Source organism: Tubulanus polymorphus, chromosome 6, assembly GCF_964204645.1.
Source record: "Tubulanus polymorphus chromosome 6, tnTubPoly1.2, whole genome shotgun sequence".
Lineage (NCBI taxonomy): Eukaryota > Metazoa > Nemertea > Palaeonemertea > Tubulaniformes > Tubulanidae > Tubulanus > Tubulanus polymorphus.
In genome coordinates this window covers 21,981,248-21,996,562 of record NC_134030.1, presented here as the reverse complement: position 1 = coordinate 21,996,562, position 15,315 = coordinate 21,981,248, and the positions used below count along the sequence as shown (strand labels likewise).

The 15,315-nt window shown below is 35.4% G+C and overlaps 1 protein-coding gene across 3 annotated transcripts in view; it reads right to left on the bottom strand.

Annotated features, from left to right (window-relative positions):
* LOC141906946 (uncharacterized) overlaps window positions 1-14,777 on the bottom strand; it is a 36,557-nt gene extending 21,780 nt beyond the window's left edge. The window contains exons 1-31 of one of the 3 annotated variants that reach the window (XM_074796447.1): window positions 14,606-14,777; window positions 13,941-14,072; window positions 12,509-12,799; window positions 12,076-12,411; window positions 10,954-11,289; window positions 10,219-10,488; window positions 9,390-9,488; window positions 8,126-8,200; window positions 8,004-8,045; window positions 7,107-7,151; window positions 6,898-6,972; window positions 6,611-6,658; window positions 6,347-6,376; window positions 6,216-6,266; window positions 6,068-6,130; window positions 5,567-5,650; window positions 5,052-5,099; window positions 4,926-4,964; window positions 4,731-4,748; window positions 4,606-4,653; window positions 4,463-4,516; window positions 4,284-4,331; window positions 3,888-3,950; window positions 3,418-3,447; window positions 3,131-3,169; window positions 2,744-2,899; window positions 2,569-2,604; window positions 1,098-1,115; window positions 926-973; window positions 440-517; window positions 260-307 (exon numbers count right to left, since the gene is read on the bottom strand). In XM_074796447.1, coding sequence (XP_074652548.1) covers window positions 260-307; window positions 440-517; window positions 926-973; window positions 1,098-1,115; window positions 2,569-2,604; window positions 2,744-2,899; window positions 3,131-3,169; window positions 3,418-3,447; window positions 3,888-3,950; window positions 4,284-4,331; window positions 4,463-4,516; window positions 4,606-4,653; window positions 4,731-4,748; window positions 4,926-4,964; window positions 5,052-5,099; window positions 5,567-5,650; window positions 6,068-6,130; window positions 6,216-6,266; window positions 6,347-6,376; window positions 6,611-6,658; window positions 6,898-6,972; window positions 7,107-7,151; window positions 8,004-8,045; window positions 8,126-8,200; window positions 9,390-9,488; window positions 10,219-10,488; window positions 10,954-11,289; window positions 12,076-12,411; window positions 12,509-12,799; window positions 13,941-14,055 — 2,731 coding nt within the window. In that variant the 5' untranslated portion in view covers window positions 14,056-14,072; window positions 14,606-14,777. Of the gene's footprint in view, window positions 1-259; window positions 308-439; window positions 518-925; window positions 974-1,097; window positions 1,116-2,568; window positions 2,605-2,743; window positions 2,900-3,130; window positions 3,170-3,417; window positions 3,448-3,887; window positions 3,957-4,283; window positions 4,332-4,462; window positions 4,517-4,605; window positions 4,654-4,730; window positions 4,749-4,925; window positions 4,965-5,051; window positions 5,100-5,566; window positions 5,651-6,067; window positions 6,131-6,215; window positions 6,267-6,346; window positions 6,377-6,610; window positions 6,659-6,897; window positions 6,973-7,106; window positions 7,152-8,003; window positions 8,046-8,125; window positions 8,201-9,389; window positions 9,489-10,218; window positions 10,489-10,953; window positions 11,290-12,075; window positions 12,412-12,508; window positions 12,800-13,940; window positions 14,073-14,605 lie in introns of all 3 variants that reach the window. The other 2 variants (XM_074796445.1, XM_074796448.1) reach the window with 2 other exon arrangements.
* Between the last annotated feature and the right edge of the window lie 538 nt (window positions 14,778-15,315).

Sequence of the window (15,315 nt, the reverse complement as noted above, 5' to 3'; positions counted from 1 at the left end):
GTCCTTTCGGGGACAATGATCAGTTGCAGAATATTTCAGGCTAATGCTCTTAAAAAACTCAAATTTTGTTCACAGTGAAAGTCCTTCATGATGCAACAGTTGGGACCGATGAAGTACAAGGCATTATAAAGAATGGTATTTCCACTGAATTTAGATTTGCGGGATTTATTCCCTGAAATATGTTGGCGTTTGATAACGGCATGATTATGGAATGGAATTAAACTGGTTATCTTAAGTTTTTTACGGACTTATACAATACCTGCTCGATCCGGCAGAATAACTGGATCTCGTCCAGCTGAATACAAGTCTACAAATTAGATTAAATTCAAATAAAGATTCCTTAAGTTTGTGATAAACCGATTTTCCTGATTCTCGACTAATTTTAAGTTTACTGTATTGAATTCCAATTCCAACATACAGTTTCAGTGTAGTCACTTACCAGTGCGGAGTTGTGTCGGTATATTCAGCGTTACAGTCACTATCTCTTCAGGTGTCTTTATTCCCTTAAATCTACCGACTGTAATAAACATTGATTATAAACATCAATAAGATTTAAAACATTACTAAATTCCATTATTCAACGTCAGCCCATCTGATATGTTTAAGAGCCCTTCTAAAAATATCCATAACGAATTTCAATGAAAAATGGCAAACCATTCGGAAGCTACAGGTCTCGGAATGCAGGGCGAAAATGAACTTTTTGGGCTCAAAAAAGGTCACAGCGTTCCGCATATAGGACAAGCTGTATAAACATTAACCAGTGGACTAGTTCTATTGGTCTACTCATGGACGTATAAACTAGACTAGTTTATACGTCTATGGTCTACTGGTTAGCTTGCTTTCTATGTACGACACTCGGATCTAGGGTAACCGATATCAAAACAATCCATTCAAGAGTCTTCACACTTTGTAATATGTACAGTACCTGTTCTGTCTTTAAACTCTTTATCGGCTAATTCACGAAGTTTAGAATCTATCAATATAGAAAATCACTGCAACTTATAAAAAGGTAAATATGACGAATTACAACATGAAATCAAAGACAAGTGCGCAGTCTACTGTACTGAGAATATTTATAAATATCAATCAGAACTCACTTATCTCTTCTGGACTCACTGGAATATAAATAGATAGAAAATCAAACAGATTATTCATGATAACTAGGGGTCCAGGGACACCATGCCTACTTGGGAAGTGGTGTCAAATGCTCAACAATCTAACAATTTCAATATTCAACGCCCCCTGGTGACCATATACAAAAACCAATGACCTTAAAACCCACCACAATCATAGAACATGTCAGCATCTACGATTTTGTAATTGATTGTGAAAACAAAATATGCCTCGTTACCAATTTAATATGGAAATACTAAGTTATTCTGACTACTATTCAACGGCCCCGGGTGACCATATGCAAAACCCAATGATCTATGTCATGAACTACAACTTTGCAATTGATCATGCTAACAAAATATGTCTAGGCACCAATATAATAAGGAAATACTAAGCTATTCTACTATTCAACGCCCCCTGGTGACCATATGCAAAACCCAATGACCTTGAAACTCACCACAATCATAGAACATGTCATGAACTACAACTTTGCGATTGGTCATGGTAACAAAATATGCCTAGGTACCAATCTTATAAGGAAACACTAAGTTATTCTACTATTCAACGCCCCCTGGTGACTATATATATAATGTCCTTAAAACTCACCACAATCATAGATGATGTCATAAGCTACAACTTTCCAATTGATTGTGGTAACAAAATATGCATCGGTACAAATAAAATATAGCGATACTAAGTTATTGTATTATTCAACGCCCCCTGGTGGCCACATACAAAAACCAATGACCTTGAAACTCACCAAAATCATAGAACACGTTATGGGCTACAACTTTCCAATTGAATATAGTAACACAATATGCTAAGGTATCAATTTAATGTGGAAAAACTTTTTCCCACCTACGAATGAGTACTGATGACACCAAGATGGCCGCCAATTGCGTCATAATTGGCAGATCAAAAATACCTATCTCAGGTATAAAACATCCCTTTCCAAAGAATACCCATCACAAATTGCAATGAGAAATGGCAAACAAGTAGGAAGCTAAAGGACCCAGAATTCCGGCCAAAATTGACATTTTGGGCACAAAAAAGGTCATAGGACGGCCATCTTGAGTCCGATCGACCCAATTTTTGCTGATGGGCCCTCGGGGGATTCACATATATCCGAAAGATCAATGTAATTGATCAAAGCGTCTTCAAAATTACCCTCAAAAAGTAAAAAGTGCTAATTTTGGCGAACAACAATGGCTGCCAGCCGGCCATCTTGAATCTGACAGGGCCAGTTTTTGGGCTGAAGATGTGTCTAGGGTAGATACATGTGTAACCCAAATATCAAGACGTTACCTTGAAGCGTCTTCAAAACATCCCAAAATAACTGGATTCCGTCTACGGACGGACGACGGACGAAAAGTGAACGCAATAGTCCGCTGGGACTAAAGTCCCAAGTGGGCTAAAAACTGGTTTGTGATTGAACCATGTAAATTATATACAAACCTCCATATCGTACAACATTACTATCCACCAGAGTTTCTGAAATGTATCAAAGATGTTTGAACCATGTTACATGACGTGCATTCATTTACATGAACATGTGACATGTGCATTCATTTACATATAATATGCGACATGTTAAGTGCATTATACTTTGAGATATAAAATCGATATTTACTTTCATTCATATCAGTGATATATTTAAACGCCTGACAAACTGAACTGTGAATTATTCTGTTCAATTCCTCCTCGTTTTTTCTCTCTTTATTTTCCTCTTGTTTCAGTTTCTCTTTGAGTTCTTTCTGAAATCTTTCAGCTCGTCCAGCGTACAATTCTAAAAGTGATTCGTCAAGATAAATTACTAGGAAAATTTCATCAGAACTGAAATTGAGTTCTCAGAAAACAAATTGAGCAATTTTAAGAAATATTTGTAAATAGGCCTATGTATCATCATGAAAAAAATGAGAAATTGAGTTCCAGGAAAAAATTGAGCTCAGGTTGAATCTTGGAAAATGATGGAATAAACCCTGCTGATTGTGATGCAATCCATACATAAACCTCTTACCTCTGATAGATTTAAAAACTGCGATTTTCAATTTAATTTCTGAATAAAAGAACATAATTCATGATTACAACACGGCATTCGCTTCCGGTGACATCGAGACTTCTATTCAAATCTATTCAAATTTCTGAATGAAATTCAACCTAACAAGTTTCTGGCTAATCAGAAAGAAACGAGAAACTCCTAGAAAATGTAATTTGAAATTTGTCAGCTGATAATTTCTTTTAAAACGTCTGCTTTCGACCCTAGACCTCGGTATTTATAGTTTGTTACTATTATTTAGTTCTTACCTAAAACATCTCGACTTATTTCATAAATACCTAAAAATATAGTTGAACAATGAAATAAACTAATGAAAAAATAATTTCCCAAAATGGAGCATTTTGACAGAAATCACCCTCGGCTAGCCTCTTATGATGACATGATTTGGATATTTTCGGAGCCACCCCATTTGATACATGCATGACAATCAAAACACGGTTTCTTCAAACTATGATTGATTTTGTACTGACGATACTGGGTAACTTTTTGGCGTTTAAACACAACTGATTTTAATCATCTACGATGAACTCAGTCTGAATATTATTCATATCGATACAAACTGTCACCTAGCAACATTCTTAGTTTAACACCACTTAAAACTCGGCTCTGAATCAGATGCCTCTGATAATCTGATGACATCGATAAATTTCATCTTCAATTCATGGTCATCAAATACTCTGTAAATTTAGTTCTAGAGACAAAGAAAGTTTACACTTACTTTTATCTAGTTCTGTCGAATGTTTGTTCTCTTCTAATTTCTGCAAACTTGAACCCAATAAAACTGATTCTACAAATGAATACATGAATAGAATAACATGAATATTGACAAGTCTGGTCAATATTCATGTTATTCTAATGAAATTACAACACATGAAATTCATGAAATTCTAGTTTGAACTGATCTGGTAGATCAGTTCTAACTAGAATTTCATATAAATACATCTGGGTTTTATAAAACCTTAAATTTCCCACACAGCAGATGAATTTCGACAAAGTTACCAATTGTTCCACATCACCGGGTCCAGCTGGCTTTATTGTACCTTGGATTTCTCATTAACGAAACGATTTGTAATTATCGTGAAAAATAATGAAAGAACAACATTTTCAGTCTTACCACAAATATCTTTGTTCACAAAACGCTTCCGATCGGCCACTTCCATTTCTGTAAAACCAACCATAAATAATAGTTTCTACTACATGTTTTTACTATTGCGGTGTAAAATTGTATCTACTGTACATGTTTTCAGAAGATCAAAAAAATCTGAATAAATTTTCGATTATAATGTAACAAACCTGTCCTTGTTTCATCAGTTACTTTCTGGTTTTCTATTTGTGTGACGAGGTTTTCTGTAATTAGACAAAATATGTTTAATATGTAATCAGTTTATAGTTGTAAGCCCCTTCCTGATAGATTCCTAGATTAACTGAACACTCACCATTCTGTTGTTTAACTTCTGTTTGAAGTGTTTCTTTTACAAACATATCTATAAATAGATACAACTATATTTCAATTAACAGACTTAGCACCAGTTTAAACATCGTAGTGAATATTATCACTTACCAGCAATTTCATCAGTAGCTGAAATATAAAGAAAAAGTATTAACCACAGAACTTACGAATACTTCAGTATTGTACATGTACATGTACAGAGAACTAACATGTACATGTATAGAGAACTCACATGTACATGTACGGTAGATTATAGAGCACATGTATTTATAAACAGTTGAGGATAAAATGAGAATTAAAACCTACGTTTAATGTTGAATATTCCTCGTTCACATAATTCAGCATCTACAGTAAAAATAAACACAATCAATTATTCAATGATTCCACAACAAACTCCACAGTATTTTTACTGAAATGATTTATTGAACCTACCGGACATTTTAGCAAAGAAAGCATCAATAGATTCAACTGCTGAAGCAACTGAAAATATAGAAATTCATTATAACCGTTTACTGGGGATTTGAAGCCTGCGAAAAAATAGCTGAATGTGATTCACACAGAGCAGTTGCTCTTTTGGCACTCATTTCATTTTGCAAATCCATTCACTGAAAACCTTGTCAGTGGTATATCGCTAACGCGACCCCTTTAGTATAGGCAGTATACGGAGCTCCGCGAACCGACCATTCTCAGGACTGGGTGAACAAATCCATAAATACAGATAACTCCTAAATATTGGTGACACAGTGAATCACTGAACCCTGTTCACTACATGACTAATCATTACTAACAGACATCTGTATAAATCTTGAAAAATGCGGAAGACATTTTTTCAAAAAGTTGGAAATTTTCGTCAGTAAGTTTTTTTAACACTTTTTAAGACTCTCTGTAACTGTGTAGTGAACCCGACATCAAACTGGAACTCAGATAGAATTCATAGTTTTACTGACCATCTCTGATGAACTGTTTCTCTTTGTCTGTCAGGGGTTTTTTCTCTTCATTAGATTGCGTCATAAAACTAACATGAACTTCATCTGAAACACGGAAAAAATAGATTTGAAATTAGTTTAATTGAAATTCTGTTTCATGCTGTATCATTACCCCTAGTTTATATCACATCTTATTTCTTAAATAACAATTGTAAATTTGATTATTTTGTTGTAACTTGAGTATTTCTGAAGCTCTAGTCTGACATTTTTAAGATGAAATTTCCATCACAAATTTTGATGCATCCAATTTGACCAAAACGGTACGAATTTAGGCAAAGAAATTTAGAGTAACTTTCCATTTCACGAAATAACACACTGAATTATAACAAATTCCCAACTGGTCGCTTCTATCAGGTTTATAGATTATTCTCAGTGGCTGCCATGCGGCCATGTTGAATAGAATTCGCTACATTTCTATCAGCAAAGCTGAATATTTCATTTGAACACTAAATAATCATGTACCTTCATCTCTATTGTAAACTACATCAGCGCCATCTATTGACCTCTTCTTGTTCAGTAATGTATCTGTAATACATTTACAAAATGTGTTGACAGTAGAATAATAATCAATAAACTCATACACCAATAACTGTATACAATCAAATCTTACCGATCTCATTTGATAGTTTCGTTTTTAAATTGTTTATTCTCACGTATTTTCCTGTCAACAGATAATAACAAACACATTTGAATCGATGATTCGAGTTGAAGAGGAAATATTGAGTCGTTTCGTAAACTTACTTAGGATTTCTTTCACCAAATCTAACACACCTGAAAATATAAACATTGATGAAACTTGTGTTAACTTAAAACACGTAAACTAATCACATGTGCATGTTAACTTACATGAACATGTTTACCCAACTCACAACTTACTATGTATCAATCAAATGTCAATGCACACATTAATCACATGTGCATGTTCACATAACTCACATGCGCATGTTTACATACATCACATGCGTACATAAACTTAAAACAAACTATAGGTAAACGATTACTTACTTTGATCACTTGATAACTGTCCAAACAGGAATTCTCTGATAGCTATTGCTGAAATGAATTATAGAAATTATTTGTTCAATAGTCCAATAAACTGTGCATCAAACAGTTTGAATTACTGCTGGATGAAGATAGGAGGCAGAAGTGTCATATTTAGAGAGACATGCAGGGCACCAATCAGTCGGTTCTGCTCTTCCTCCGGCAACTGAGTCGTCACTACTCTTACCACTCACTACTCTTACCACTCACTACTCTTACCACTCACTACTCTTACCACTCACTCCTCTTACCTTGTTTATCCTTATCTCTCGTTAACTCCCAATCATTCTCAGTTCCGTAAACATCTTTAATTATTCTGAAAATTTCTAGAAAGAAAAATTGACAACAAATTAATTTTCTAAATGAATTCATCGATGTTAACAAACAGGTAGTTGATTTATCGATGAATCATGTGAGTTTATATTGTTTTATTGAAATGAAATCACAATGAATAATATACCTGGACTGAATGACTTTTCAATGACCTCAAAGTCTTCAGTTTTAACTGTTAAACAAACAACACAAATATTAGCTACAGATAAACATGAAAAAAGACGACATCTAAAAACGTTTCTCGCGTATAGTTGATTTTCAATGGGAATCCTCTATTGCCGCAGAACAGCTGCAGATCCAGGATTTCAGGGAGGGGTGCACAAATTAGTGGGCGTTCTTCCGCAGAAAATTGTTTAAAATTAGATGCGTGGATACGTTTTCTAGGCACGATCAGAGTACATGTGACCCGGAACCAGTCCAGTCATTCAACCAAACACATCAATGAACGATCGATGAAACACCATGAACTGGAGGACTGCCGAAAAAAGTGCCGGTTAACGACGACAACAACGCTTAGGCAAACACATTATCAGGGATTTCACATGCTTTTTCTTATTTCTCACGAAAAGTTCAGTCCCTAAAAATAGCAAGGAATTGCCTCCTTGCACCTGGTGGATCCTCACTTGCTACAAGTGAAGTCCAGGATTTAGTACGTGAATATGGAATAGTTTCTGAAAAATCTAAAAGTTTCTTGGTCCAAATTATTTGGTTTATTTCATTGCGTAAACGTGTTTCCATTGTATCCAGTGAGTTAATATAAGAGGCCATTATTATAAATGTGCTTCACAGATAGAAATAATTGTCAGTTAATTGCATTAAACATCTACCAAAAACATACGATAAAATAGTCAAAAATTACGTTGTTAACCATAAACTTAAATTGATAATTACGGTTTTGATAATGAAGCAAAATCAGTTGTATATCATTCAGATGATTAGTGGATGATTTCTAAAACTATGAACTGTATTCATGCGAGATATTCTACATGTTATAGAAATAAAGGGTTAATAATTCTATAAATACCCGGCTGCAGTTGGTCACGTGTTTTCACCCAATTCTCATGATCTACAAAGAGAAAACAACACCTAAAATTATCAAACCGATATCTGAGAATATGTGCAGTAAATCATGTGAGAGAATCTTACCTTTTTCATACCAGGTTTCACTTGTCCAACGCAACAATTCAATCGCATCTTCAGATTTCGGACCCAAACACGTGACTGTGAATTAGAAAACAGAAATACTGTTTATTTACACGATGCACGTTCACCTGACAAATCAACCCAATAAAGAAACAGTGTGATTTGGATATTCATGGAGCCACCCACTAAAGATAGTCATGGATACTAATGCCATGAGACAATTGAACCAATGATACTGCGTAACTTTTTCGAGTTTAAACCGGTACTGTCATTTTTCGGAATCAGAGATTTACGGAATTTCTTCTAGTTGGCAATAAATGGTAACTGGGACAAGGAACCGGGCGCAAGTTTTCATTACCGATACCCGGTAGGCATATGTGATAATTTATTACTATCGTCACACAACAACTTAACGATACTTCCCAACGAGAAAATGCAGAACCTAACGTAGGCAAGAAATCATAACCTATCAACGTTGATTGATGACCCCGCAGAGACTTGTATCGAGCCTGTACCGAAGACTGTGCATCTACGAGTAATTCATTCGCCATTAGATAATTCAATTAATGCTGCATTTTACAATAGATATAAAAACGATGTTTTATTTAGACCGCACTGATTCAGATCTGAAAGTGATCGATGTCAGACGAAAATAAATAAACATTATGCATATTCTGGCTTTAGATTTTTAATGCGTCTCGTGCATCTAAATTCTGGTTTGAATAATGCGCGTATTGTGTCTAGAAAATTGATTGAAAGTTGAATGATGCTAAACATTATAAAATGGATACTTTTTCAAACACCGTTATTTGTGAAGAGAACGATGTTACTTAGTAGCTTCTCCTGGAGGCTAAGAAAACCTATGCCGGCGGTTTCTATCAAAATGATTTTTATGGAATCGGTGAATGTTTGGTCGTAGCACATTTCATGTTTGCTGCCATCTGAAACTACGACCCAACCCGTGCTGAATCCCAGAAATGATAACATTCTGTTCTTCTAAGTTCCAAACATTCTTGAATTCAATTGCATGAATGAAATTTGAACAGATAATTGAGAATGAACTGTATCTGGCCACCTTGGGACCCCTGAATTCTTCCAGCTGTGTACACTACTTTTGGATTTCTAGCATTCTGTATATGAAATATTATAGAACTAACAATTTCCACCAGTTCATCATTAGGTTTTCTACCCCTAATAGAGTATTTCATTTCTGCAGTTTGTTTATTATTGTTTTTCAGATTTATTGATGGTTTTATGTAAAACTTACAGCAGCCACGACGCCACAGTATAAACAGTATTATTAGAATCAGTAATATCAGTAATATACCGATTACAACACCAGCCACTATTCCTCCATTTCCTGCATCTGAAACGGAAATTCAAACTAATCGGTGATGCGATTGAATTGAATTATATAAAGCTAGAAATAGTTCCATTGTAACTATTGATAAAAGTAACAGCAATTTAATTGAATAATTAACTAGGTCAAACAGAAATTAATTGTTCCTTAATTTCAAAGCTCAAATAGTCTCTGAATAAAGTATATAAGTTGTTTTTAAAATGGGAGAAAATTAATTGTTCCTTGATTGGGTCAAACAGCCTCAAGATAGAAAGTTAAAGATGCTAAATCATTGTGTAATATTTGAATGTGATGAATTCACAGATAATAATAGAAAACGCTCAATTCTGACGACACAGAGAATTACGTCATCGCGCACGGATTTAAAATCTGATGACGTCACGAGACTCCTCCGCTGTGCTGACTAATCTAAATGATTTACACTTTAGGTAAAATACAAAAATTATTTTTTTGTTATATGTATGTATGTGACGCTTTAAATGAATGACGACTTACACCTAGTAAAATGAGACCCAATAATAATGACAAATGACTTAGTAAATTGAGACTTTGAAATATATTAATAGGTTTTGTGACAATTTAGAAAATAACGACTTTCATAAGTAAATTGTTTGATTGTGTAGAAATGATTTCGAGTTAAGAGATGATGGCCTCGAGTTTTATAATGTCATGGAATTGAATCATTTGAATCTTCAAATTCATGTAAAATTCATCCAGTCGTGACCCGGAATCTTACCTGGTTCATCAGTTGGACCGGTGTGATGATAACCAGCGACATCAATAACCCTTTCATTAATACCATCAACCAAACACCGCCCTCTATAGTCAGTTGTGGTACTGTTTACGATAGGTATCGTTATATTCCACTGAGAGTTTGATAGTTTTTGAACGACAGCTGGAGGGTCACATGTAACTTGTTGAGTCAATGGGTAACTATTAACTGTTACAATATACGCTGCATTTGTTTCATTTTCACTGGATTTCTTGTAAACTGGTGCGGCAAAATCTGATTGAAAAACAAACAAAACATTAGTAAAAGTAATATCTGACCTAGCACAGTTCTTAAGCCCTGTCATAGTAGACCCATCATCCTCGGCAGGGATTCGAACCTGATGACATCGTGAGACTCTGCCACGTTCCTCCCTCGGCAGGGATTCGAACCTGATGACATCGTGAGACTCTGCCACGTTCCTCCCTCGGCAGGGATTCGAACCTGATGACATCGTGAGACTCTGCCACGTTCCTCCCTCGGCAGGGATTCGAACCTGATGACATCGCGAGATTCTGCCACGTTCCTCCCTCGGCAGGGATTTGAACCTGATGACATCGCGAGACTCTGCCATGTTCCTGCTTAGCATGGTTACATTGTGACATGCTATATGTGTGGATAGGTCTGTACTACCACTGGGGTCTGTATTGTTGCAGGGAAAATTATTTATTTCTCGAATTCGAAAAAGAAACTGTTACTTACAATAAACAATGATTGGATTAAATTGTCGAGGTTCTGGAAACGTAAGGTTCTCCTTTACAGCACATCGAAATGACGTTCCATTGTGCAGTTTGAAATCAGCTTTGAACTTGTACGTCGTGTCAAAACCTTTTAAAACCATTTTGAGAGGTACTTTACGAGGTTGTGGATCAGGAATTGGCTCCCATTGTTCAGAACCTCTTCTTTTCTGTTGGTATATCACTGTAGGATCGGGTCTTCCTATCACTGTTCGACAAGTATATTCTACAACATCTCCTTCATTTCTAATGTCAGGTTCTCCGGTGAAAGTATCTGGTGTTTGAATTTCATCGGGAAAATCTGAAAGATAAAGATGCAAATACATTTTTGGATGATATCATGTTTGTCCACTTCAATTTCACTGATCGGTGCAAAATCGTTGATTTACGTGAGGAAACGTCCGTCCATAAAACATGGTAAAATATTACTTTCGCTCCGAGGAATGTGTGTTTATCAAGGGCGTCGAAATTTGAATCGACGGAAATATAACGGTGTAACTCCCGACATAATTATATTGTAATATAGTTTATTTGTTTTTGCAACAATACATATCAACGATAGGTGGCGTATCTATCGCACTCATGAAAAGAATCCTTTATTCTGGTGAGTTGTGCGTGATCCTATTGTCCCGGTCCAAGAAGCTTTGTCCCATATTACAAATTAAAAATCCCTGATATAGCCATAAGAATACCCGAAGACGACAATTGTTACAGAAACGAACTTTTTATGTCAACATTTTAACCGATTTCGCTGCAATTTTTCCATGTGGGCTCAAAATCTTAAGCCTAATCATAGAAGGTGAAATCGTTTTCTAGTAGGTTCGATTTCAAAAGCAAATACATGCACATTCATATTCTAGTCCTTTTAATGTTATTATTAACAATTCGCTTCAGTATTTGAAATACCTTCTTGGAACCAAATATTAAAACGAAAGAATTTCATAGGCATGATCACCAGTCGTTATGAAATAGTAACTCTTAAATCTCCAACTATGGGCAGTTACCAATAAAATAAACGATGTAACATGCATTATTGTCACTCTGATATCGTATGAAAATTCTCTAATGAAAATATTCTCCAACTTACACGTAACGTTCATTGGAGTTTGATGTAGTATTTGTTCTTGAAGTGTTAGTTTCGGTAACTCTATCCCATTATACTTCCATAACCGACATTGAATCAATATTGCGTACAGCATTAGATTAAACCGCATCTGATTCCTGTTGATAACTCCATCTTTCACCGGGGTATTTACGCCTTGATCGGGGATCTGATCAATATCCGTTGATCCTTCAGTAAATCCATCAGCATACCATTTTACTTTGATGATTGGATTACCGATCTTACTAGTGGCTTTACAAGTACAAGTTAGTGATGGTTTGAATTCATGCAGTTTACACGGGTTTTCATTTATCTTTATACCTGAAATAAAAGTTATATGCACGAAAAAATATAACATGTGCACAGGAAACTTTTTTTCTATTTTCCCAGCATTATTTGATAAGTGATGCATACTCACTGATTACATCTGATTGGTAGAACTGACTTTCTTTAATTCCGGCTGAATTAATGGCCACACATTTATACATTTTACGAGCATCGGGCTGAAAAACCCAAACTGGTGCTGATGCTGTAGGTAATGCAATCCAGGTCCCTTCTGGTCCATTATTCACTTGTAGCTGGAATTCTACACCAGTCGCTGTAGAGCTCCTCTGTTTGCAGGTAATACGAACAGTTTTACCTTCCTGCGACAGTAACATAGGTGTACCCGGTAATACATTCACACTGTCCAGTACAACTCCATCAGGTGCTGAAATATCAAATAAACAATATACGTAATTATCTTGTACCCTATTAACATTCACACTGTCCAGTACAACTCCATCAGGTGCTGAAATAAATGGCAATCTTTCTGTCAGAGCCATTGTTCAGAATTGACCAATTAACATCTCAATTTCATTCACCTTAAACCGACTTCAGAGCAACTAGAGCCCCAGACTTGTTTAAGCAAATTGTCTTCCGATAGTTGTCACCGTTTGAAGAGGTTCGACAAGAAATAAACAATAATCTGATTTGATGTTTTTAAGATCTAATATTCACACGCATTATCTATGATTTTGAGACACAGGCTGTGATGTATTCTGTGATTGTTAGATTACCCTGTGGTTTACCTCCTCGTTTTACTTTCGGGTTTTGTGTTTAATTTACCTCAACAAGTATGATTACCCCTAGTTTGCCGTTTGCTATTACCTAACTCTTTCTACTATTGTTTCCTTGTCTATGTTTTTAATCTTTATTAACTTCAATCACTCACTCAGTTCCTTTGTTACATTCCTGTGTAAATATCTTGTTAAATCTATCTCGTGTACTGATAGATTGGGTCATAAGTTTTAGCCGAAACGTTGCTCGAGATATATTCTCGTCTTTTTCTAAATTTCAATTCATTTCGCTGATTTTATTGTGGGATTTCTCTTAATCTGTAGTTCAAGTTTAAGTTCATTCGTTGCACCCGAACGCGGGTCTACTTTCTACACTTCTAGTAAAAATTCTAAAAGTTTTACGCGAACGTGGTTAAATAAGGAGTGGACCCTTCTTTTTCAACTACGGTTTCTACAACCCAGGTTTTGCGGAAAACTCAGCATTGAAGGCGTGTTGCGAGCGTAGTGGAGACGCATAACCCGGGTATAAGAATGGAGATGGGTGCAGATGGAGTTTTAGAAGATAAAATACAATTATTGAATAGTTAAAATGTTTAAGGTAAAATGTAAAACACTTGAGAGATTGTGGGTTTTCATTCGAGGTAAATGTATCAGTTCAAGTGGACTATTCAGCTACTATCATTTTGTCCCAGATATTTCAAATACAAGTTTCCAAAGTCTGGTGATAAGTTTTATCTTATGTAATACATTCGCCATATAAACTCAATGATATGTTCTTTCACGTTGTCTTACCGGTATTTCTCTTGACTCTAAACGCTTGTGGGCTGTTGTTGTTCGCCATGAGATTCAACAGTATAATCACGTAGATCACTAAACACTTCTGCGGATTCCTCCATAGATTCTTCATCTTGGTTCATTCATTACCTGGGTATAAAGACACAAACTTCAGATCATCATCACATACAGAAAACTAGACTGATTGGGGGTTTGTGATATGATGGCCCAATTAATTCTAGGAATAAGATCGTATTTCTTAAACTACCTAGGAATCGAAATTTCGTTTCGGTATAGTAGTTCTCATTTTAGAATCGTCGCGGAAGTTGAGAACTACGAAGACGAAACGTCAATTCGATTCCTAGGAGACGAATGAGTTAACGTACTATTCCTAGTATTAATTCGACCAGCATTTCAATTTCATTTGTATTTTTGGTAACGTCCAAGTGATGGATAGTCACTGCATACAAGACATGTGCACATCAAAACCAGGAGTCTCGCTCAGGGTCCAATATTACAAAACAGAGTAAAAATAACTTGAATCTCTCAAGTTCAGCTGCTATGATTGGTTACTTCAAGTTTGTAATGAGGACAACAATTCATATTTAACTGTCTAAAGCTTAAAACTTTTTATGAAACGAAACCCAGATGTGAAAAGAGTTTAATGAGGAAATGATTTTTACCTTAATGAAATAAAAACAAAGTGAAACTACTCTAAATATCCATAAACAAAGCAACTAATCCTCGATTCTGATGCATTTAAGAAGTCAAAAAAATCTGAACGATCAATTGTTAACTTCACATAAGATGTTCTATCAGCCCGAAGAAAATATCTTGAAAAATGGAAGTATCCACTAAAATATAATCCATAGAGGGTGAATAATGGAACTATACAAAATGTATTGAGTCAACGATAAACGCTGTGCATGAATAGAATATGAGTCAATATAATGATAACACCTGGTAAAACACATCGGTCGGTTCATCTACATATCATTGGTTAGTAAATATCGAGGCACGAAGTGATTGGTTTGTACTTATCGAGGCACAAAATGATCTGTGAACCGTCTGATTAACTGAAAAAATGTGTAACAGCAAACCAGAGACTAAAACATGGGTTTAAAGTGAGACAAAGTGAAAGTAACTGAAATGAACATATTGATAAAAATGTTAAGATCATTAGAATGTGCTTGATCTTATAATGGATGAATAGAATATGAGTCGATATAAATGATAACACCTCTAGTCAAATCTGTCTCCAAGAAGGTCATTTGGCAATAGAGCTTTGAAGTTCACTGTCCCAGCAATGTGGAATGTTTGACCGTTCAGTATTCCGGAATCCTCATCCTGTCGATACTTCTGAATGAAATCTTAAAGCACATCTATTTTAGGA